We start from the raw sequence: 25644 nt of genomic DNA, 5'->3' as shown, positions 1-25644 counted from the left end.
TTTTGCTAGTCCTGGAGCCTGAACTCTGGGCCTGGGCACTGTCCCTCAGCTCTTCAACTCAAGGCTAGCACTCTACCACTTGAGCCACAGTGCCACTTCTGGCTTTTTCTGCTTATATGGTACTGAGGAATCGAACCCAGGGCCTCATGCATGCAAGACAAGCACTCTACCACTGAGCAACCTTCCCAGCCCCATAAGGCATTTTTTTTTTTTTTTTTTTTTGTCCGTCGTGGGGCTTGAACTCTGGGCCTGGGCGCCGTCCCTCAGCTCTTCAGCTCAAGGAGAGCGCTCTACCACTTGAGCTACAGCGCCACTTCCGGTTTTCTGGTGGTTTATTGGAGATAGGAGTCTCAGGGTCTTTCCTGCCCGGGCTGGCTTTGAACCATGATCCTCAGATCTCAGCCTCCTGAGTAGCTAGGATTACAGGCGTGAGCCACCAGCACCTGGCTCCATAAGGCATTTTTTAAAAAGCCATTTATTTATTTAAATGAACTTGAATTGATTATTCTTATTTGTATCAGAAATCTTCTGAATCGAAAAACATCAGGATCATTGGAAACATGCTCTAAAAGGGTGATCAATATTTTGCATGCTTATTTGGAGGGTAAAAGTAAAGCTATTCCTAGAATTTCTGAACTGTGATGAACTAAGGTCCAAGCAGAGAATCACTTTCAGTAACTCTAAGTCAATATTAAGTTGGATTTCTTTATGCAAACATAGATTTAAACACTGAAGAAATCACTCTTTAATGAAAAAGTCAGTAAAGCTCTACACAAAATGTAAGAAAGCAAAGAAAAGTACACTACTTCCAAGACAATACATAAACTATTTTATGAATACTCTCCTCTCCAAGAAAAGCCAAAAGTACTTTTACATGTTGTTGATGGTGCCTAATTTTCTTCTTGCCTTCTTTCCCTTTTCTTTTTTCTTTCCTTCCTCCTTTCTTCCATTGCATGTGTGTGTGTATATATATATATATATATATATATATAATGTGTATATAGTATATATATATAATTTATATATACATACACACATATATATCTATGCACACATTCATACATGCTAATACTGGGGCTAGAACTGGGGGCCTGGGTACTGTCCCGGAGCTTTTGTGCTCTATCACTTTGAGCCACAGTGTTATTTCTAGCTTTTTGGTAACTAACTGAAGAATCTCATGGACTTTCCTGCCTGGGCTGGCTTTAAACCACAAGACCCAAATCTCAGCCTCCTGAGTAGTTGGGCTTCTGGGCATGAGCATCTGACACCTGGCTTATTCAGCTTTTTTTATCTTTTGCTTATCGTTAGGTGCTATACAATGAGCCACACTTCCACTTCTGGTTGGTGCTGGTGGCTCATTTCTGTAATCCTAGTTACTCGGGAGAAGCTTGAAGCCAGTCCTGGCAAAAGTCCACAAATCTCTTATCTCCAATTAACCAACAAAAAAACTAGAAGTAGAGCCTGAGGCTCAAGTGCTAGAGCACCAGTTTGAGCAAAAAAGGCCAAGTATAGTGTCCAGGCCCTAGGACTGACACCAAAAAATTTTTTCTCACATTAATGTTTCATAATATATCCTTTTGCCAGCTCAACTGATTTACTGTGATGTGATATAAAACTAGAAAACGCATTTGAGAGAACTTGACTGGGATTTAGCCAGATGGGTTCAGAGTACAGAATTCCCTGGCAAGGCTGGAGAAATTGTTTTTTGTTTTGTTTTGTTTTGTTTGTTTGGTTTTTTTTTTTTGGGGGGGGGGTCTGGTCGTGGGGCCTGAACTCTGGGCCTGGGCGCTGTCTCTCAGCTTTTCAGCTCAAGGCTAGCACTCTACCACTTGAGCCACAGCGCCACTTCCAGCTTTTTTCTTTTTTCTTATGTGGTGCTGAGGAATCGAACCCAGGGCCTCATGCATGCAAGGCAAGCACTCTACCACTGAGCCACCTTCTCAGCCCAAGGTTGGAGAAATTGTAAGACATCTGAACTGAAACTAGTAAGAGGGGTTTGGGGGCTGAAAACTTGAGAGCCAAAAGATCCAAACTATGAAGGACAGAGAACTGCACAGTTGAGGACTTAAGATTTGAACAGTATTGCTGTGCTTTTTTTTGGTGCCAGTACCAGTCCTGAACTCAGGGGCCTGGGCCCTGTCCCTGAGCTTTTCTGCTCAAGGCTAGTGCTCTAATGCTTGAGCCACAATTCTAGCTTTTTGATAGTTAACTGGAGATAAGAGTCTTACAGACTTTCCCACCCAGGCTGACTTTGAACCAAAAGTCTCTGATCTCAGCCACCTAAGTAGCTAGGATTACAAGCCTGAGCCACCAATACCCACCTGTGCTAAAGATTTTTTGTATTTTTCATGTGAGGAACAAATTTATTTTAAAATTAGTTTTGGACTTTGGTCTGTGCTCTTTCCTGTTTAGCTCTACAAAGGACCATTTGGGAATGCAATATATACTAGGACTAAATGGGAAGAATTTCCCTCTATAAGTGAAATCGTCTTCTAATTTACAGATATTTAATAACATGCACTCACCCCACAAGATTTTCTAAGCCATAACACTTACATTATGTGGACTAGTTGGCTTGCCAGGTAGGTTGGATCCTCTTAGATTAGGTGGTCTCAGTAAGAACAAGATCACTGCAATAACCATCCAGGCCATCAGGATCATAGTAACACTGATGCCATTGTCACCAGAAGGTCCTGGTACTAAAGACAACAAAAATGTATGTTACAATTGTAGCCTGATCATAATACTGTCAAATAAGTGTAAAAATTAATTCTAATGGTTATATGCCAGCTTCATAAGTTATATTAATTAAAAAAACTGCTAGTTGTTAAGAACAACCATGAAGTAATATGTATTAAATTTCCTTTCCTTCAGTAAGAAAGTCTCTGTGAGCCACTAGTACCCAGCTGTATTTTTATTTTTAGAAACAGCTGAGCCAGGTGCCAGTGGCTAATGCCTGCTATCTTAGCTACAGAAGGCTGAAGGATCATGGTTCAAAGCCAGCCCAAACAGGAAAAGTCTGTGAAACATTCATCTCCAATCAACCATCAAAAGGCCAGAAGGAGAGCTGTGGCGTATGTGGTAGAGCTAGTGCTTTTGACTTGACCAAGAAAGCTCAGGGACAGAGAACAGGCCCCGAGTTTAAGACCTAGGACAGGCAAAACAAGGACAACTACAGCAATAGCTGAGAAGTAAGTGGCTACTTTGAACCAGGCTGATCTTATCTGATCCCTTCAACAGCTTACATCAGGTAAGGTACTATTACATCCCTGTTACAGGAGAAAAAGAGAAGGGGGAACAAATCCCAACTTCACACAACTAGTATGTGGTAAGGCTGAAATTTAGATCAGGTGATCTCGTGTCAGACCCTGAGCTCTTAATCTGTGCTATGTCATAATATTTTGACATAATCTCATTGTTAGACACACTCCTGAAAATTATTCATCCTGGGGGAATAACATTAGAAAACACAGAGATTCAAAAAGGGTTTTTTCTTTTTTGGGGTCCGGTTGTGGGGCCTGAACTCTGGGCCTGGGCGCTGTCCCTCAGCTCTTCAGCTCAAGGCTAGCGCTCGACCACTTGAGACACAGCGCCACTTCCGGCTTTGTTCTTTTTGCTTATGTGGTGCTGAGGAATCGAACCCAGGACCTCAAGCATGCAAGGCAAGCACTCTACCACTGAGCCACCTTCCCAGCCCTTAAAAAGGATTTTTGAGGAAGCTTGTAATTTGTTACGTAAAACTAGATTAGCTAAAGTTGGTAAAAGATAAGTATCCTGTACACAATATCAACTCTTAAGGTGCTCCTCTACTAGAAATAAAATGTGGCTCATACCAGTAACCCTAGCTATTAGGGGTCTGGGATCTGAAGACTGCAGTTCAAAACCAGCCTGAACAGACAAACCCAAAACACTCAGGTCCTGGGCATTGTCCTTGAGTTTCTTTCACTCAAGACCAGGGCTTTACCATTTGAGCCACAGCTCCACCTCTAGCTTTTTGGTAGTTTATTAGAGATAAGAGTCTCACAAACTTTTCTGCCCAAGATAGCTTTGAACCATTAGCCTGAGATCATGAGTAGCTAGGATTACAGGTGTAAGCCACTCTTCCCCACCTCTAAGACACGCTTGTTACTCATCAACCACCCAGAAAACAAAAGCAAAAACAAAAAACAGCTAAAGTGGAACTGTGGCTCAAGCAATAGAGGGCTAGCCTTGATCAGAAAAAGCTAAGGGACAGTAAAAATGAACTGAGGTTAATCCCTAGTACAGGCTCAGGTGCAGGCACGCACACATACACAAATAATACTAATAAATGCTAAACTACTTTTATAGACTAGAAGTCTAACTCCAAGGCCAATTCTAATGCTATTCAAAGACTGAGAGCATTATTATTTTTGCAAGTAAAATATTCTGAAAATTTGGAGAATTTAACCTCAGATTATAAATTTATTAATTCTTATTTCTAGCAAAATCCTTCCTTTGTAGGGCTCTACTACTTGATCCACAGTTCATACTTATGATTTTTGTTGGTTAACTGAAGATAAAGGGCTCACAGACTTTCCTGTCTAGGCTGGCTTCAAATCACAATCCTTAGACCTCAGCCTCCACCACAGCCAGGATTACAGGCATGGGTCACCAGCACCCAGCTATCTGTTCCTTTTTAATATTCTCACAGTAATACAAATGTCATTTCCCATGTCTCCTACTGGGATCTTTCACTGGATTTCTTCTTGCATACTAGTGCCAGGAAGTCTGCTTAAAACTATATTCTGAGGGCTGGGAAGTTGGCTCAGTGGTAGAGCACTTGCCTTGCATGCATGAGGCCCTGGGTTCAATTCCTCAGCACCACATAAGCAAAAAGAAAAAAGCCGGAAGTGGCGCTGTGACTCAAGTGGTAGAGTGCTAGCCTTGAGCTGAAGAGCTGAAGGACAGTGCCCATGCCCAGAGTTCAGGCCCCATGACCGGACCCAAATAAATAAAAAAAAAAAAAAAAAAAAAAAAAAAAACTATATTCTGAGCTGGGTACTGGTGGCTCATGCCTGTAATTCTAGCTACTCAGGAGGCTGAGATTCGAGGACTGCGGTTCAAAGCCAGCCTGGGTAGGAAAGTCTGTGAGACTTTATCTCTAATAAACTACCAGAAAACCAGAAGTGGCACTGTGGCTCAAGTGGTAGAGCACTAGCCTTGAGCTGAAGAGCTGAGGGACAGCACCCAGGCCCAGAGTTCAAGCCCCACAACCAAACCACCCCCCCAAAAAAAAACCCAAAATAAAAACCAATACACTATATCCTGGAAGAGGTGGATCAGGAGGGAAAAGTTGGGAGAAAATAAGGGAAGGGGTGATATTCTTAAAAAAAAATGTACTTGGGGCTGGGAAGGTAGCTTAGTGGTAGAGTGCTTGCTTTGCATGCATGAGGCCTTGGGTTTGATTCCTCAGTACCACATAAGCAGAAAAAGCCAGAAGTGTCGCTATGGCTCAAGTGGTAGAGAGCTAGCCTTGAGCTGAAGAGTTCAAGGGACAGTGCCCAGGCCCAGAGTTTAGGTCCATGACTGACCAAAAAGAAAAATACTCATATCTCATTTATATAACTGTAACCCCTCTGTACATCATCTTTACAATAATTAAAAAAACAATTTTTGCCATGCCAGTAGCTTTGTAATCCTATTAAGGAAGCTGACATCTGAGGTAGGAGGTTAAAAACCAGCCAAAGCAGGAAAATCTGAGAGTCTTTTCTGCAATTAACCACCAAAAAGACACAAGTAGAAGAGTTGCTCAAGTGGTACAATGCTAGCTTTGAGCAAAAAGCTAAATGGTAGTAGTAGCCAGGCCCTGAGTTCAAGCTTCAGCACTGATACACACAAGCACATATATACAACATCTGTTTTGCTTATGCATTAAATCATTGTTTATCAGCAAATATGTGATAGTACAAAGGGAACAAATATTAATAATGACACTGTTAGTGGGACACATGGAAGAGGAAAGAGTTGAAAGGGAAGCAGGCCCTGGGGAGTGTTGCTATAAACTTGGATTTCCAATGGGAAAGCAGAAATACAAAGCACTGGGTTGAAGTGGAGGCTTTGCAGTAGAGTGCTGTCTAGCAAGCATGAGACTTTGAGTTCAAACTCCAGGACTGCAAAGAAGCAAAAGAAAAAGACAACAGGCGCTAGTGGTAGAGCTCTTGCCTTGCATGCATGCGGCCTTGGGTTCGATTCCTCAGCACCACATAAGCAGAAAAGGCCGGAAGTGGGGGTTAGGCTCAAGTGGTAGAGCATTAGTCCACAGCTGAAGAACTAGGGGACAGCGCCCTGGCCCAGATTTCAGGCCCCACAACCAAAAAAAAAAAAAAAAAAAAAAAAAAAAAGACAACAATACTGGGCGCTGGTGGCTCACACCTGTAATCCTACCTATTCATGAGGCTGAGATCTGAGGATCATGATTTGAAGCCAGCTAGGGCAGAAAAGTCCCTGTGAGACTCTAATCTCCAATTAACCAGTCAAAACTGAAGTTGAACTGTGGCTCAAGTTGTAAAGTCCTAGACTTGAGCACAGAGAAGCTAAGGGACAACACTCAGGCTCCTGAGCTCAAGCCCCACAACTAAAAAAAAAAAGGGGGGGGGGTGTCTCAGGACCTTTCCTGTCCAGGTTGGTTTCCAACCATGATCCTCAGATCTCAGCCTCCTGAGTAGCTAGGATTACAGGTGTGTGCCTGGCTCTATAACACTCTTTATGGAGAATGAGCAAAATTATTCTATATACTTTTCTAGGGAATAAACCTCGACACACAATAGTAAATAGAATTTAGCTCAATATAAAGAATTGTGCAACAATTAGATTTGTTAACAATAGAGCTGCAACGACATGAAATAATGAATTACATATTCGGTTACATCATCTCAACTCTATGCAACACATCAGAGCAAACACAAAGGGTACAAAAGGTACAAATGCAAGTAAGCCCTTCCCTTGAACAAGTTCAAAGTCTAAAGCCAATGATGATAAGCAACTGGCACAATTTGGCCAGGGCCTTCCAGGATGACTAGGCATTTATTAGCCAGAAAACTGGTGTTGAAGGGCGGGAGGTCATGGAAGAACAAGAGCAAAGCCTGGCAAGAGCTAGCTGTCAGTGGCTAATGGTTCTAATACTAGCTACTAAGGAGGCTAAGATCTGAGGATTTGAGTTCAAAGCCAGCTCAGGCAGAAACGTCTGTGAGACTTAATTCCAACTGACTAAAAACTTCAAGACTGAAGGTGTGGTAGAAGGGCCTAATGAAACAGTGAGGCCCCATGTCAATCCCTGGTCCTGGCATGCATAAAAGAAGTAAGAAGCCAAGTGCTGGTGGCTCTCATCTGTAATCCTAGCTACTGAGATCTGAGGATCACTGTTTGATGAAGCCAGCCTAGCCTGGGCAAGAGTCTCACAGATATTCCTGCCCAGGCTGGTTTTGAACCAAAATTCTCAGATCTCAGCCTCCTGAGTAGCAAGGATTATAAGTATGAGCCACCAACACCCAGCTGTGCTGTAGATTTTAGGGTAGATTACTATTACTTTTTTTTGGGTCAGTCATGGGGTCTGAACTCTGGGCTTGGGTACTGTCTCTCAGCTCTTCAGCTTAAGGCTAGTGAACTCTGGGCTTGGGTACTGTCTCTCAGCTCTTCAGCTTAAGGCTAGTGCTGTACCACTTGAGCCACAGCACTACTTTTGGCTTTTTCTGTTTATGTGGTACTGAGGAATCATGCATGCAAGGCAAGCAATCTTCCACGAAGCTACTAGCACTCCCTGAGACTCTTATCTCCAATTAGCCACAAAAAGTGAGAAGTTGAGCTGTGGATCAAGTGGTAGAGTGCTAGCCTTGAGTACTAAAGTTCAGGGAAGCGGGGCGCTGGTGGCTCACACCTGTAATCCTAGCTACTCAGGAGGCTGAGATCTGAGGATCATGGTTCAAAGCCAGCCCGAGCAGGAAAGTCCATGAGACTCTTATCTCCAATAAACCACTGAAAACTGGAAGTAGTGCTGTGGCTCAAGTGGTAGGGCGCTAGCTTTAAGCTGAAGAGCTGAGGGACAGCACCCAGGCCCAGAGTTCAAGCCCCATGACTGACAGAAAATAAATAAATGAATAAATAAATAAATAAATAAATAAATAAAAGCTCAGGGACAGGTCCAGGGTCAAGCTCCAGGACCTGCCCTCCCCCCCAAAAAAAGTGAGATATCATCTAGTTGAAATGTCAAGAGCACAAAAGGTAAAGAGTGTGGAGATGAAACTCAACTCTGAAATGTCTGAAATGTCATGTTAAGTTAGAATTGCATGTACAAGTGATGGGAAAAGGGGTAGAATTAAAGGTTTTGACTATGAGAATGTCGTAATTTGATCTGAATTTTTTTTCTTAAGTTAGGATGTCATGGCAAAGAAGTGATTGGGGAGGCTGAGCACACATCTCTAATCCTAATATGTAATTACTGAAGTTCAGGAGCAGTCAGGGCTAACAATAGTGAACTGAAACTAAAAAAAAAACAAAAAAACTACATGCCTTAGAATCAAGGCTCAATCCCCAATATCATAATAAACAAACAATTCTATGAATCCTAAAGGTGTATTTCATGTTTACACCACTGCAGAAATTTACATAATTAGCTTACAATAGATCAAATTAATATTGATTGACAATTTCTTAGCTGTTTATGATTTTTTAAGATTTAAATTATTAGAATTTCTAATAATAATAAATACTGACATAAGAATCTATTCCAAAGTGGGGCACTGGTGGCTCATGCCTGTGATCCTAGCCACTCGGGGGTTGAGATCTGAGGATCACAGTTCAAAGCCAGCCTCGGCATGAAAGTTTGTGAGACTCTTATCTCCAATATGCCACCAGAAAACAGGAAGTGGTGTTGTGGCTCAAGTGGTAGAGCTCTAGCCTTGAGCTGAAGAGCTGAGGGACAGCGCCCAGGCCCAGAAAAAATCTATTCCAGGGATCAAAATAAACTGTGTGCTGTTTCCTGTTTTATCTCCTGGTACTGCACATAATAAGCACACCTACCTCTGAGATGCACTTTCACCTTCTAAACTATGTTGACCTACCCCATGTATCCTTTTTTTTCTTTGGTACTAGTGCTTGAACTCAGGGTCTCAGGTTATAATTTGGCTCTGTAACTCAGGGCTGGTGCATATATATCCATATCGGGCTTTATTTTTTTGCCTGTCCTGGGGCTTGAACCAAGGCCTGGGCACTGTTCCTGAGCAAAAGAAGCTCAAGGCTAGTGCTCTACCACTTGAGCTTCTGTTTATGTGGTACTGAGGAATCAAACACAGGGCTTTGTGCATGCTAGGCAAGCACTCTACCATTAAGCTACATTCCCAGCCCACATCAAGCTTTATTTTACTGGTGAATTGGAAATAAAAGACTCACAAGACTTTTCTGCCTCAGCTAGCTCAAACTTAATCCTCAGATCTTAGCCACTGTATAGCTAAAATTACAGGAATGAAATACCAGTGCCCAGATTCTTCCATGTATATTACCTAAAAGAGGTTTGCAATAATAGAGGATAATTATGTAAATCATGTTTGCTAGAGACAGGGAAAAGTAATGAAAGGGGAATAGGAGCTAGAAGAACCAGACCTTTTTTTTTGTCGGTTAAGGGCTTTAACTCGTGGCTTGGGCATTATCCCTGAGCTCTTCAGTTCAAGGTAAGTGCTCTACCACTTGAGCTACAGCACCACCTCAGGTTTTTGAGATAAGAGTCTCACTGGGAGTTTTCTGCCTGGACTGGGTTCAAACTATGATCCTCAGATCTCATCTTCCTCAGTAGCTAGGATTACAACAGGCATCAGGCACCAGAGCCCAGCAAAACCAGACGTTTTAGACAGAGGACTAAGGAAAGCCACATAGCCATGACTGTACAATAAAAAATAAAGCGAGAGAATGAGAATGGGCTGGGTATGATAGTACATGGCTGTAATCCTAGATACTTGTGAGGAAAAGGTAAAAGGATCATGGTTCAAAGCTAGCCCTAGACAAAAACACAAGACCAGGGGCTGGGAAGGTGGCTCAGTGGTAGAGCGCTTGCCTTGCATGTATGAGGCCCTGGGTTCGATTCCTTAGCACCACATAAGCAAAAAGAAAAAAAGCCAGAAGTGGTGCTATGGCTAAAGTGGCAGAGCGCTAGCTTTGAGCTGAAAAGCTGAGGGACAGCACCCAGGCTGAGTTCAGGCCCCATGACTGGACCCAAAAAAAACCCAAAAAACATAGCCGGGCGCTGGTGGCTCACGCCTGTAATCCTAGCTACTCAGGAGGCTGAGATCTGAGGATCAAGGTTCAAAGCCAGCCCAGGCAGGAAAGTCTGTGAGACTCTTATCTCCAATAAACCACTAGAAAACTGGAAGTGGCACCTTGGCTCAAGCGGTAGAGCACTCACCTTGACCTGAAGAGCACAGGGATAGTGCCCAAGCCCAGAATTCAAGCCCCATGACCGACAAAAACAAGCAAGCAAGCAACCAACCAACCAACCAAACAAGCAAACAAGCATGAAGCTGGGTGCCTGTGTCTCATGCCTGTAATCCTAGCTACTCAGCAGGCTGAGATCTGAGGATCATTGATTAAAGCAGCTCAGGCAGGAATCAAAGCCAGGCTGGGCAGGAACGTCCAGGAGACGCTTATCTCTAATTATCCATCAGAAGGCAGGAAGTGGCTCTGTGGCTCAGTGATAGAGCACTAGTTTTGAGCTTAAGAGCTAAGGGACAGCACCCATACCCAGAGTTCAAGCTCAATAATCAACCAAAAATAAATAAATAAATATAAATAAATAAATAAAGCATGAAATTCCCATAATCATTACATTTTTATTTTTATTTTTTGTTTTATTTTATTTTTTTTTTGTCGGTCATGGGGCTTGAACTCTGGGCCTGGGTGCTGTCCCTCAGCTCTTCAGCTCAAGGCGAGTGCTCTACCACTTGAGCTACAGTGCCACTTCTGGTTTTCTGGTGGTTTATTGGAGATAGGAGTCTCACGGTCTTTCCTGCCCAGGCTGGCTTTGAATCTCAAACCTCAGATCTCAGCCTCCTGAGTAGCTAGGATTACAGGCGTGAGCCACCAGCGCCCGGCTACATTTTTATTTTTTCTTAAACAGCAACGCATCTTATTACTGGACACTGGTAGCTCACGCCGGTAATCCTGGCTATTCAGGAAACTAGTGGTTCAAAGCCAGCCAGGCAGGAAAGTCCATGAGACTTTTTTTTTTTTTTTAATTTTTATTGTCAAAGCGATGTTCAGAGTTACATAAGTAAGGTAGTGAGTACATTTCTTGTCAAACTTGTACTCCCTCCCTCATTTTTCTCCCTCTTTCTCTCCCCTCCATTCCCCCCCCCCATGAGACTCATATCTTCAATTAATCACCAGAATATGGAAGTGGCCTGTGGCTCACAGAGGTAGAGTGCTAGCCTTGAGCAAAAGAGCTCAGAGATAGTGTCAAGGCCCTGAGTTCAAGCCCCATAACCAACAAAAACATAAAATAAAACACATCTTGTTTCTCAAAAGTACTTTTATATTTATTGGAAAAAATATTAAAGTAGTTTCAACCAGAGCAATCTATTCCAATCATTTTACAAAGCGTAGGATAGCTTGAGCCAGGTACTAGTGGCTCATGCCTATAATCCTAGGTAGTTCAAAGTCATCCTAGGCAGACAAATCTGAAAGTCTCATCTCCAATTAACCAGAAAACAGCCAATTTTAACTAGCAAAAAGCTGAAAGCAGAATTATGTCTCAAGTGATACAGCTAGCCTTGAGCAAAAAAGTCAACAAAGTGCTCAAGGCCCTGAGGTTAAGCCCCAGTATTGCTATCACCTCCCCCCACAAAAAAGAGAAAAAAGACAAAGTTAAAATTTTTAAAAAATAATACAAGCGTAGCTTTCAAAAGGAATCTTTACCAATGTTTACAGATCTTTGGAGGGGGAATCAACTTGCCAATATAGCTAAATGAACAATCAAACTCTAAGACTCACTTTTCTATTTAGAGTAAAGAAGTGACATTTTACCTACAAGAATAAAAATATATGTGGTTTTGGGTGTGGTTGGCTAAAGAGTCACAAATATCACAATGTAATAAATACTTGTTTTCCCGTGAAGAGTTCAGTAAGATTATTTTCAACTGGAAAAGCAGGTTTCAGCTCTACCTCAGAGGCAAACACTTGACCTGCATAGGCAGATGAATGAATGTTACTGGAGAAGCAGTGTAAATCTGGAGGGAAGCTCAATGCATCTTTCACTTCCATGAGCACGATTCCCTTGGGCCATAATGGGCTTAGTGCTGACAGTTTCTACTTCAGCAAGGCACTGTATAAGCAACTACTACAATTTACTGTATTTACAGAAGTTAATGCAACACCAGATCACTCATTACCTCCTGTAGTGTATTTTAGTACCTGGGGCAGAGTCTAAGTAACCCCCCTGGCAGTAATAAAGTTCTTGCTGGAAAAAAAAATGTAATAAAGCAAAAATCTTAATAATATTACCATGTCTTGATTTAAATTCAAATACATAATGAAAGAGAGTTTAGCATCTGAGGTGTAAGCCAGTGGTAGAGCACTTGCTTGTTATGCCTGGGAACCAAGGATCAATACAAAAATACATAAAACTGAAATTTGGTAATGTGTCAAAAGTTCTTAACTGGCCAGAAGCTGGTAGTTCAGCCTATAATTCTAGTTACTTAGGAGACTAAGAGCTGAGACTCACAGGTTGAGGCTAAACTGGGAAGCAAAGTCCATGTCTCTTACCTCCAGTTAATCACCAAACAAACAAAACCGAAATGGAGCTGCAGCTCAAGCAATAGAGCATTAGACTTCAGCAAAAAGCTCAGGAACAGCACCCAGACCCTGAATTCAAGCACTAGGACAGCATTGAAAAAAGTCCGTTAAAGGTGTGTAAGAAAGTTCACAACATGGCATTTTCAAAATATTCCTCTTTCATATGAAAATAACATTTGAGCTGACAGGCAATGAAGAAATGGAAAATTAGGTTGGACCTGGTACCACACACCTGTAATCTCATCTATTGGGGAGGCAAAGGCAGCATGGGTTGGGGCATCTCAATATATGCTATCCTCATGAAAGAAAAAGAAGCTATTTAAAGCAAAAAAGGACGGAAAGTATGAGCAAGTTCAATGCCCTGAGTTCAACCCCAGTATAAAAGAGAGAAGCAGGGAAAGGAAGAATGGAAGGAGAGGTGATGGAAGGGGAAGAGGAGAGAGAAAAAGTGGGGAGGGAAAAAAAGGAAGGAGGAAAACAAAAACAAAACAAACTTCCTGTATACTTCACCCCCATGAACACACATACACACTTGCGTGCCTAAGGACAGGATATAAATTCTCCACTAGAGAAAACTCCAGCCTCTTCTTAGCCTAGAAATAGCACCAGGGAAATCTGTAAACCAACCATCCTCCATAATACACCTTAGATAGATAGATAGATGGATAGATAGATAGATAGATAGATAGGCCATAGAGTGCTATCCTTGAGCCCCAAAGCTCAAGGACAGTGCCTAGGCCCTAAGTTCAAGGCCCAGGACCAACACACATACTCATACACATATACATATGCAATTGTAAGCTGGGCGCTGGTGGCTTATGCCTGTAATCCTAGGAGGCTGAGATCTGAGGATCATGGTTCAAAGCCACACAAGCAGGAAAATCCCTGAGACTTTTATCTACAATTAATCACCAGAAAATTGGAAGTGGCACTGTGCTTAAAGTAGTGGAGCACTAGCCATGAGCAAAAGAGTACAGGGACAGGACCTGAGTTTAAGTCCTGTGTCTGACAACAATTCTTTCAATGTTCACCTAGTTCTTTGGATGGTACTGCAGTTTGAACTCTTGTTAGGCTGGCTCAAAACAGATGAGGCATACCTTGAGCCCTGCTTTTTTGGTTTTTTTTTTTCTTTCTTTTTTTTTTGGCGGGGGGGGGGGGGGGGAGAAGGTCATGGGGCTTGAACTCTAGGGCGCTGACCCTGACCTCTTCAGCTCAAGGTGATTGCGCTCTACCACTTACGCCACAGAGCCATTTCAGGTTTTCTGGTGGTTAATTGGGAATTTCATGGACTTTCCTGCTCAGGCTGGCTTTAAACCACCATCCTCAGATCTCAGCCTTCTGAGAAGCTAGCTAGGATTACAGGCATGAAACACCAGCATCCAGCCTTCAGCCCTGTTTTTCACTCCTAAGAGTTTCACTTTCTGGGCTGGGAAGGTGGCTCAGTGGTAGAGTGCTTGCCTTGCATGCATGAGGCCCTGGGTTCAATTCCTCAGCACTACATAAGCAGAAAAAGCTGGAAGTGGCACTGTGACTCAAATGGTAGAGAGTTAGACTTGAGCTGAAGAGCTGAGGAACAGCACTCAGGCCCAGAGTTCAGGCCCCATGACTGACCAAAAAAAAAAAAAAAAGTTTCACTTTCTGCTCAGGCTAACCTTGCTGAGTCAATAGAATCAAAGGCTACTATATTCAGCTTTCCTCAGTGGAGACAGGGTCTTTCAAATTTTTTCCCAGGCAGGCCTTCAACCTGTTCTCAGCCTTCAGGCTTAGTTACACTTGATTTTGTTTTTCTGTGACAGTACAGGTTTTTTTATTTGTTGTTTTGGCTGGTCCTGTGGTTTGAACTGAGGGCTTAGGTGCTGTCCCTGAGCTTCTTGGGTGCAAGGCTAATGCTCTACCACTTGAGCCATATGCCACTTGCAGCCTTTTTTGAGTATTTTATTAGAGAGAAGAGTCTCATGAACTTTCCTGCCTGGGGGCTGGCTTTGAACAGCAATCTCCAGATCTGGCTGCTTGAGATAAAAGGTCTTGGAGGAACAGTCTGAACACTGGTCATCTTTTATTTATTTTTTTTGTCAGTCATCAGGCATGAACTCAGGGCCTGGGTGCTGTCCCTGAGGTTTTTTTTTTGCTCAAGGTTAGCACTCTACAACTTTGAATCACAGCTCCACTTCCAGTTTTCTCGTGGTCAATTGGAGAGAAGAGTCTGACCACCAGGGCCTGGATGGTCATCTTTTAATTCTTTGGAAGTTTTTCCCTCTCTTCTTATTAACTTATTCATTAATTTATTCATTCGTTGGACAGTACTGAGGTTTGAACTCAAGGCCTCATAGTTGCTAGGTAGGCATTTAACCAGTTGAACAATACTTCCAGCCCAAAACAGGCTCTTGATATATAGCCCAGGATGGCCTGGCCTTTGTGATCCTCCTCTACATGCTCCAGGTACTCCCCAATTTTTCCTTCCCCTTGGTACTTACATTCCTGAAGACATTCTGTGTCTGTGCAGTAGGACTGGGATTGCCGTAACTGAAGTGAAAGAAAAAAAGATAAAGTTAGCTTTGGATTTAACCAGAAGTAAACTAATTATTACAAAGATTTTAACAATTGCATGGTGCCCTAAGTTCGAACTCCATTTTCATAAAAATGGGAGGACAGGTGCTGATGGTTCACAGAGGCTGAGATCTGAGGATTGCAGTTCAAAGCCTGCCTAGACCGGAAAGTCCATGAGACCTTTTTTTTTTTTTTTTTTTTTTTTTGCCGGTTGTGGAGCCTGAACTCTGGACCTTAATGCTCTCCCTCAGCTCTTCAGCTCAAGGGTAGTGCCTTACCACTTGAACCACAGCACCAGTTCCGGCTTTTTCTGCTTATGTGGTGCTGAGGAATCGAACCCAGGGCCTCATGCATGGAAGGCAAGCACTCTACCACTGAGCCACCTTCCCAGCCCCCACTTTCTCATTTCTTTCCTTTCCTTCCTCTCCCCTACCCCTCCTCCTGTGGTACTGGGATATGAACCCAAGCAGAGCCATGCTTTCCATCCTTTTTGCTTTTTCACAACAGTGTGTTGTATTTAAACCTGGGCAAGCCTGGCCCTGATCTTCCTGTTTACACTTCCCACAAAGGTGGATTACAAACACATATCACTATACTCAGATTTTTTTTTTTTTTTTGTTCGTCATGGGGCTTGAACTCTGGGCCTGGACACTGTCTCTCAGCTCTTCAGCTCAAGGTTAGTGTTCTACCACTTGAGCTACAACGACACTTCCGGTTTTCTGGTGGTTTATTGGAGATAAAAGTCTTGCGGCCTTTCCTGCCCAGGCTGGCTTTGAACCACAATCCTCAGCTCTCAGCCTCCTGAGTAGCTAGGATTACAGGCATGAGCCACCGGTACCTGGCCCAGATTTTTTTTAATTAGTGGCATTGGGGTCTCATGTACTTTCTGGGAAGTGCTGAACCACAATCCTTCCAATCTTCACAGTCCAAATAACTAGGATTATATCTAGGTTGTATCTGCTACCATACCCAGCTCAAGAGGGAAATATTCCTAGTTGGCAAAATACAAATGTAGCACATTTGAGTTTCTCTGCATAAATACATTACTCTAATTCAGTACTTCCAATAGGTCATTAGCTAGAACCTAAGACTTCTGGTCATATTTTATTCTTAATGACTAGCACCACAAAAGATTTTCCTACAATAAAAACTATTTAAGCTTCATGGCTGCAAATAATCAGGTTAAAGCCAAGTTTAAATACCTTTCAAAGGGCATTTTTTAAAGCTGGGCACTAGTGGCTCATGCCTGTAATCCTAGCTACTCAGATGGCTGAGACCTGAAGAATGCAGTTCAAAGCCAATTCAGGCAGGAAAGCCCCACCTGAGACTCAAATCTACAATTACTAATCACAAAAAGCTGGAAGTGAAGCTGGGTAGATCAAGTGGTAGGGCACTAGCCTTGAGCTAGAAAAAGCCAGCACTCAGACCCTGAGTTCAAGACCCATGTCCCTCACAAAAAGAAAAAAAAATATTTTTTTTGTGGGGGGTGCTGGAACTGGAGTTTTAACTTAGTTCTTGAGCTTAACTTTTTCTCTCAAGGCTAGAGTTCTAACACTTGAGTCATACCTCCACTTCCAGCCTTTTGCTGGTTGATAAAGAGATCCAAGTTTCAGGGTTTGTCTGCACAGGTTCACTTTGAACCAAGATCCTTAGCTCTCAGCTTCCAGAGTAGCTAGGATTACAGGCATGAGCCACTGGTGCCATTCCTGGGGCTTGAACTCAGGGCCTGGGTGCTATTCCTGAGCTTTTTTGTGCTCACAGCTAGTGCTCTATCATTTGAACCACAGAGCCACTTCAAGCTTTTGCTGATTTTATTGGAAATATGAGTTTCACAGACTTTATTCTTGTTGCTGGCTTCGAACAGAGATCCTCAGATCAACCTCATGAGTAGCTTGGATTATGGGAGTAAGCCACTTACGTCCAGCTGGGGCTAATCCTTTTTTAAAAACATTTGAAATGTTGTAACACTAACAGAATGGGCTACCTTTGCTAAGTGACATGGAATTACATCAACTACTTTGGGCTTTTTCCATATACTTTCCCCAACTCTACAAAATGCCTTCTGAATTTTAGTATAATAGTAATTATTATTTTTGCTGGCAGTAGGCTCCTTTTTGTTCAAGGTTAGTGCTCTACCACTTGAGCCACAGTACCACTTCTGGCTTTTTCTGTGATTAATTGAAAAGTCTCACTGACTTTCTTGCCTGGGCTGGCTTTGAACCACGATCCTCAAATCTCAGTCTCATGAGTAAATAGGATTACAATCATGAGCCAATGGCGCCTGGCTTATTATAATTATTTTATTAAACCAAGTATTTCATGAAGTTTATAACTATTAAAGAGGTCACAGAAAAGGGAAAAAAAGGGGGTCACAGTCATGACTTACAGCTACACACTTAAGGTCTATAAACCTAATGTAAATTCTAAGAATACATACAAAAATAGCAGTAAAATGATAAGGGCGAGGAGAGGGCAATAGAAAAAGGAGATGCGAACACTTTCATATCTATATATTACATCAAGCTTTCCTAAATCTACATATTCACATATTCTGTGCATTTTTTTCTGTAGTGTTGAGAATGGAATCTAGAGCCCTGTACATACTGGGCAAGTGGTCTACCATTGAGCTACAAACCCAAATTGTATTAAAGTGTAGGCTGATCACTGGTGGCTCATGCCTGTAATTCCAGCTACGCATGAAACTTGAGATCTGAGGACTGCAGTTTGAAGCCATCCCTGGAAGACTCTTATGTTCAATAAATGACCAGAAAGCCAGATATGGAGCTGTAGCTCAAATGGCAAAGTGCTAGCCTTAAGCAAAAGAACCTTAGGGGCAGTGCCTAGGCCCTGAGTTCAACCCCTAGGACCAGTATCAAAAAAAAAAAAAAAAGGAAGTGCAAGGTTAAGAGTAGAACTCAGTGGTGGAGCATATCTGCAGCTTGAGAGGCCTTGAGTTTATCCTTAGCTTGACAGAAGACAAATTAAAAAACTGTAACAATATGAAAAATGACTCTGTTTTACTACAGTGAAATGAAAACAAAAATACTCAAGTTGCTTGAGCTGTCCCTGCAACAATGCAAAGTTCCAAGATGGCCTAACTGTAAGACTTTGGTAATCTCAAGGCTTTGAGCAGACGTCATCCAGTCTGATATGGAACTGATGGTTTTGCTGGTTATTTTGGAGATGGAGTCTCTCAGGTATTTTTCCCATCCAGGCTGGCCTCAAATAGCAATCCTCTAGATTTCAGCCACTGAAATAAACAGGATTACAGAGGTGAACGACCAGCACCAGCCTAGTCTTATTTTGTGGGGGGGAGGGGACAAGGCTGATTGCACAAATGTAGGTCTTGGTGTTTGAACTCAGGGTCCAGGCACTGTCCCTAAACTCATGCTCAAGGCTAGCACTCTACCGCTTGAGCGACAGCTCCACTACAGGCTTTTTGGTGATTAGTTGGAGACGAGTCCCAGTGACTTCCCTGCCTGAGCTGGATCTGAACTATAATCCTCAGATCTCATCCTCCTGAGTAGCTAGGATTACAGGCATTGAGTCACTGGCTTTTTTTTTTTGGGGGGGGGTCCGGTTGTGGGGCCTGAACTCTAGGTCTGGGCACTGTCCCTCAGCTCTTCAACTCAAGGCTAGTGCTCTACCACTTGAGCCACAGCGCCACTGCTGGCTTTTTTTCTTTTTGCTTATGTGGTGCTGAGGAATCGAACCCAGGGTCTCATGCATGCAAGGCAAGCACTCTACCACTGAGCCACTTTCCCAGCCCCTTCTGTCTTATTCTTAATGTATTTTTTCTCCTTTTTACCTTGTACTGGAGGGTGAACCTATGGCTTTGTATATATGCATGGCAAATACTAGCATTTGAGCCATGGTCTCAGATAATATATTGTTCTCTCTCTCTCTCTCTCTCTCTCTCTCTCTCTCTCTCTCTCTCTCTCTCTCTGTCAGTTGTGGGGCTTGAACTCTGGGCCTGAGCGCTGTCCCTGAGCTCTTCTGCTCAAGGAGAGTGCTCTACTGCTTGAGCCACAGTGCCACTTCAGTTTTCTAGTGTTTTTTATTTTGGAGATAAAAAGTCTCACATACTTTCCTGCCTGGGCTGGCTTTGATCTCAACCTCCTGAGTAGCTAGGATTACAGCTAGGATTACTGGGTGCCACCAGCACCCAGCTTATATTGTTCTTTTTTAAAGAACATATTAATTTACAATTTACATAATAAATGTTTTCACAAAATTTAAAACAAACCTAGCAAGAACATATAGAAGGCTACAAGGAAATTTTAGCCAAGGTTACAATAAGAAGAGAAAAAAACACAAGAGCAATTCAAGTTTACAGTAAAAAAATCTATTCTTGTTTCTGTACTTCATCTTGGCCACTGGAATGTTTATCAATGAAAAAACTTATGAAAAAACTTATCAGGAAACAGTCAAAGAGAATAGTAGGGTTTGGGAAGGTGGTTCAGTGGCAGTGCTTGCCTCGCATGCATGAGGCCCTGGGTTCGATTCCTCAGCACCACATAAGGAGAAAAAAGTTGGAAGTAGTGCTGTGGTCCTAGTGGTAGAGCACTAGCCTTGAGATGAAGAGCTGAGGGACAGTGCCCAGGCCCAGAGTTCAGGCCCCACGATGGACAAAAAAAAAAAAAAGAGAATAGTAGTAAGACAACAAAGTAGTATAAGAGAGAAGAAGAGCAAAACAAGAATAATTCTGCAGATGATTTTAATAGAAATAGAACTAACCAACCATTTAACAAAATGAATACCAAGAAGCCAAAATACGTTTAGTCAGGCATGGGGGGGGGGGACTAAGGAGAAGGGAGCACACAAATGGAGAAGAGTGTGCAAATATGGTCATTGTAAAGTGCACATTACATAAAAGTTGAACTGTGTGGGCTGGGATGTAGCTCAGTGGCAAAGCGCTTGCCTAGCAAGTGCAACGTCCTGGGTTCGATCCCCAGTACCAAAAAAAAAAAGAAAAGACAAAAAAAAAAAAAGTTGAACTGTGTAACTATAGAATTGGGAAAGGCGGGGGGAAAACAATAGGAATGGCACTGATCAAGATATTCATTGTACTGAAAACCTGACTTGGGGGATTGAAACCCCTTTGTACAATTCCTTAAAATAATTTTTTTTGTCTTTTCTTTTTTGGTACTGGGGATCAAACCCAGGACATTGCACTTGCTAGGCAAGTGCTTTGCCACTGAGCTACATTCCAGCCCGAAAATAATTTCTTTTAAAGAAAAGGTCTTCTCTCCAAGTTGTTTTCATGGTTACAAACCAGCAAAGTAGTTTTAAGGAAATATGTGATTTTTCCATCTTCTTTTTCTACAAAACACTAGACAAGCTAAAAAACAAAAGAATGGTTCATTTATTAGACTGTAGTTTAGTAGTGGTATCTTTCTGAATAAAGCAGTGTTTCATGACTATATCTCTAAATTTTCATATTTATCACTGGGCAGGTTCTCATACTTAAATAAAGCAGAATTACATGGACTATAATATGACAAAGAAATCTGAGAGTAGTTTTGTTTGCTTTTGAGGTATGGAGGATTGAACCCAGATCCTTGCATATGTTAAGCAAGAGTTCTAACACTCGAGCCATGTTGTCAGCCTGAAAGGAACTCACTGCATATCTGTTCTTATGTACCTTTTTGAGTCCTTTTAGGCAATTAAAACCTTAAAGAATTAAATTAGGAAAGAAAAATGTTCATCATTTGAGACAACATCTCCATTTTTCAAATGGTGCTAAATATTCCAGACACAAAGAGAAGCATACGTGCACCTAGCAAAAAACAACTGCATTAAGAATAATCCAATATGCTCTTTCCCAGCTCTCTCTCTTTCCCAGGCCTTCCCCCCTCCCCAAAAAAATAAAAAGAATAATCCAATACTTGTAGTACAACTCAATGATAGAATTACACCACAGGAAAGAAACATGCCAAGAGGGAGTAAAGCTTTGTCATGAGCACCTCAAAATGGACAACCTTTGCATTGCAGTCTATCAACCTTGAACTTGAATGCTATCAGTTGCAATGTTCAACTTAAAGCACTCCTATCATAAAACAGTCATTAAATTTACATGTCATATGGCAAACAGGCAATAAAATGAATGGAAAAACAAATTTATATTGTTTATCCTAATACTTATGTATGCCATACTGAGGCAGTAAAAGAAATTGGATGGGTTGGGAAGGTGGCTCAGTAGTAGAGTTCTTGAGGCCCTGGGTTCGATTCCTTAGCACCACATAAACATAAAAAGCCAGAATTGGGTGCTGTGGCTCAAGTGGTAGAGTGCTAGCCTTGAGCTGAAGAGCTGAGGGACCGCCCAGGCCCAGAGTTCAAGCACCATGACCAACAAGAAAAAAAGAAAGAGAGAGAGAGAGAGAGAAAGAGAGAGAGAGGAAGAAAGAAAGAAAGAAAAGAAAGAAAGAAAGAAAGAAAACAAAAAAGAAAAGAAAAAGAAAAAAGGAAAGAAATTGAAAAGCTGTGTGCTAGTGGCTCTCACCTATAATCTTAGCTACTCAGGAGGCTGAGGATCTCAGTTCAAAGCCAGTGTGGGCAGAAAAGTCCTTGGGACTAGTATCTCCAACTAACCACCAAAAAGCCAGAAGTGGAGCTGTCACTCAAGTGTAGAGTGCTAGTCTTGAGAACAAAAGCTCAGGGACAGGGCCCAAGCCCAGAGTTCCAACCCCAGGATCAACACCCACATACATACAAACACACAGTAGAAAAATGCATGATGTTATTTTATTTTGTCAGTCATGGGTCTTGAACTCAGGGCCGGAGTGCTATCCCTTAGCATTTTTGCTCATTTTGAACCACAGCACCACTTCCTGTTTTCTGGTGGTTAATTGGAGGTAAAAATCTCAGATGCTGGGTACCAGTGGCTCCCACCTGTAATCCTAGCTACTCAGGAGGCTGAGATCTGAGGATTGCGGTTCAGAGCCAGCCTGGGCAGGAAAGTCTGTGAGACTCTTATCTCCAATAAAACCACTAGAAAACTGGAAGTGGCACTGTGGCTCAAGCGGTAGAGCGCTTGCCTTGGGCTGAAGAGTGCAGAGACAGCGCCCAGGCCCAGAGTTCAAGCCCCATGACAGACCAAAAAAAAAAAAAAAAATCTCACAGACTTTCCTGCCTGGGCTAGCTTCAAATCACAATCCTCAGATCTCAGTCTCTTGAGTAGCAAGGGCTACAGTTGTAAGCTAACAGTGCTCAGCCTTTTTGATATTTTTAAATATAATAATAAGACAAAAAACAAACAGTAATCCTAAATTAGAACTACACCCCTAGAAATATATATCACAGCTAAATTATAATACTATTTTTTGGGAATGTGGCTTAGTGGTAGAATGCCTGCCTAGCACGCATGAAAGCCCTGGGTTTGATTCCTCAGTAACACATAAACAGAAAAGGCTGTAAGTGATATGGTAGAGGATTAGCCTTGAGCAAAAGAAGCTCAGGGATAGTGCCCAGGACCTGAGTTCAAGCCTCAGAACTAGCAAAAAAATAAAAAATTAAGATGACTGTAGCTGTGTGTATTTGTCTCTGGGTTTTCTCTTCCACTGGTCTTTGGGTTTGTGCTTGTGCCAGTATCACACTGTTTTCATTACTGCGGGTCTGTAATATAAAATCAAAGCCCAGTATTATGGTACCTGGAGTAATGCACTCGTGTATTTTTCTAAATATGTATTCTGCCAAGCGCTTGTGGCTCATGCCTGTAATCCTATCTACTCAGGAGGCTAAGATTCATGGTTCAAAGCCAGTCCAGATAGGAAAGGCCGTGAGACTTTTTTTTTTTGTCAGTCATGGGGCTTGAACTCTGGGCCTGGGCGCTCTCCCTGAGCTCTTCAGCTCAAGGCGAACACTCTACCATTTGAGCCCCAGAACTGGACAAAAAAAGAGAGAGAGAGAGAGAGAGACCATTTTCTAAGAACATGTGTGGTGGCTTCTGTGTGTTAATTTTTTTGTTTTTGTGCCAGTACAAACTAGGGTTTAAACTCAGGGTCTGGATACTGTCCCTTAGCTTTTTCTGCTCAAAGCTAGTGCTCTATCACCCAAGCTACACTTTACTTCCAGTTTTTTGGTAGTTAATTAGATAGGAATCTCACAGATTTCCCTCTTTGGGCTGACTTTAAACCTGTATCCTCAGATATGAGCTTCCTGAGTAGCTAAGATTACAGATATGAGCCACTGGTGTCCCACAAACATAAATTTGAGGGCCTGTAAGGTGTGCTTAGCATGGAGGAAGCCATGGGGTTGATCCCAGCACTACAAAAAAGAAGTATTGGTAATAATTTCAAATTTCTCCTGTAATACAAAGTATACAGGATAATAAAAACCACCTCACATTTGAACTTATCAACAAAGTCTGAAAAAAACCTTCTAATTCAAATCCTACTATAAGTGAGTCAATGAGATGATTCAAATATGCTGATCAAAAATCTACCTGTCAAACAATTTACATTTATTATCACCTAATGTGGAAGAAATAATTGTATTGTCAAAGCCCATAGAATTCACAAACTTTATAGACCATGATAATGATAATATCTGCCTTGTGAAAGTTGAAATGTGTTTGTGACTTTAAATATCACTGTTCCACAATACTGTGAAATTATAAAATTTATGTAAGCACCTAATCTCAATAAAAAAATTAACTTTTTTATTATTTATATAATTGCCCATCCTGGGGCTTGAACTCAGGGCTAGGTCCCTGTCCCTGGGCCTCTCTGTGCTCAAAGCTTAAAAAAAAAAAAAAAAAGACTCTGATCGTGAGTCCACCAGATGAGATGCTTATAGTCCATTAATACAAAAAAATTTTTTGGCAAATTAAAGACTCAGAAGTCTCAGTGTCAGGAATGATGGCTCCCATCTATAATCCAACAGAACTCAGTCTGAGGCCAGCTAAAGCAAAAGCTAAAAGCAAAAAGTACACTAAAAGCAAAAGATGGAGGAGGCTAGAAATATAACTGAAGTAATGAAGCACCTGTCTCATAACCATCAAACCCCTAGCCCTGAGCCTCTCTGTGCTCAAGGCTAATACTCTACCACTTGAGCCACAGTGTCACTTCCGGCTTTTTCTTGTTATGTGGCACTGAGGAATCAAACCTAGGACTTCATGAATGTTAGGCAAGCACTCTATCACTAAGCCACATTCCCAGCCCAATAATTTACTTTTACTTGGAAATATTGTATCTATCTGTTATGAAAAATTCATCAACATAAATACACATAAACCAAGAGAGTAATATATTCTCATCTCTAACCAGAAAATTGGTGGCAAACATTTTTATCATTATGTCTTAATCCACTGTGGAACTCAATTACACAACACTGTTTGGTGACTACTTTAATCTTTCCAATAGCAAACATTCTCACAAAAACAGAACAGAAGCCGGGCACCAGTGGCTCATGCCTATAATCCTAGCTACTCAGGAGGCTGAGATCTCAGGATCGAGGTTCAAAGCCAGTCCAGGTAGGAAAGTCCGTGAGACTCTTATCTCCAATAACCCCCCCACCTAGAAAACTAGAAGTGGTATTGTGGTTCAAGCGGTAAAGTGCACTCCTTGAGCTCTTCTGAAGAGCGCAGGGACAGCGCCCAAGCCCAGAGTTAAAGCCCCACAACCGACCCAAAAACAACAACAAAAACAGAACAGATAGATGTAATACAGATCAGTTCTAAATAGGACTGTGCTAGTCATCTCACCAGATTGATCAGCCTTCTCATTGCATGTTCATGAGAGCAAACACATTCACAGGGATCGAATCCACCTTCTGCCATGATTACCCAGCTTGATTTTACTTGACTGTTTAAATCTAGAAGGAAGGAAAAAATAGTTTAAGTCAAATATTTAGGTACTCTTTTCAGCTATAAAAATTATGTATTATATGGTATCATAATGGTCTTATTAAACACAGTTTATATCTGCTGGTTTTACTAAACTTTGATCTATATGTACAAATTTTTTTTTTGGGGGGGGTCCGGTCGTGGGGCCTGAACTCTGGGCCTGGGCGCTGTCCCTCAGCTCTTCAGCTCAAAGCTAGCGCTCTACCACTTGAGCCACAGCACCACTTCTAGCTTTTTTCTTTTTGCTTATGTGGTGCTGAGGAATCGAACCCAGGGTCTCAGGCATGCAAGGCACGCACTCTACCACTGAGCCATCTTCCCAGACCCTATATGTACAAAATTTACTATTAATTCTATATTAATTAAAAATCACAAAATTACAAATCTATAAAACTGACTGGCTATTCATCAGTCCAATTTTCTCTAACAGCAGATTTTTTGGATACCCTGCCTATGAT

At 42.0% G+C, this 25644-nt stretch overlaps 1 protein-coding gene across 2 annotated transcripts in view; it reads right to left on the bottom strand.

The window, feature by feature from the left end:
- Smim14 (small integral membrane protein 14) overlaps nucleotides 1-25644 on the bottom strand; it is a 51638-nt gene that overhangs the window by 4390 nt on the left and 21604 nt on the right. For both annotated transcript variants that reach the window (XM_070012474.1, XM_070012473.1), the window contains exons 2-4: nucleotides 25046-25155; nucleotides 15270-15318; nucleotides 2557-2699 (exon numbers count right to left, since the gene is read on the bottom strand). In XM_070012474.1, coding sequence (XP_069868575.1) covers nucleotides 2557-2699; nucleotides 15270-15318; nucleotides 25046-25120 — 267 coding nt within the window. In that variant the 5' untranslated portion in view covers nucleotides 25121-25155. The remainder of the gene's footprint in view (nucleotides 1-2556; nucleotides 2700-15269; nucleotides 15319-25045; nucleotides 25156-25644) is intronic.

This window comes from Dipodomys merriami, unplaced genomic scaffold (genome assembly GCF_024711535.1).
Source record: "Dipodomys merriami isolate MVZ:Mamm:240054 unplaced genomic scaffold, mDipMer1.0.p SCAF_9, whole genome shotgun sequence".
Taxonomy (NCBI): Eukaryota; Metazoa; Chordata; class Mammalia; order Rodentia; family Heteromyidae; genus Dipodomys; species Dipodomys merriami.
Note: the sequence above shows the minus strand (reverse complement) of the source record. Positions and strands in the feature narration are given on the sequence as shown.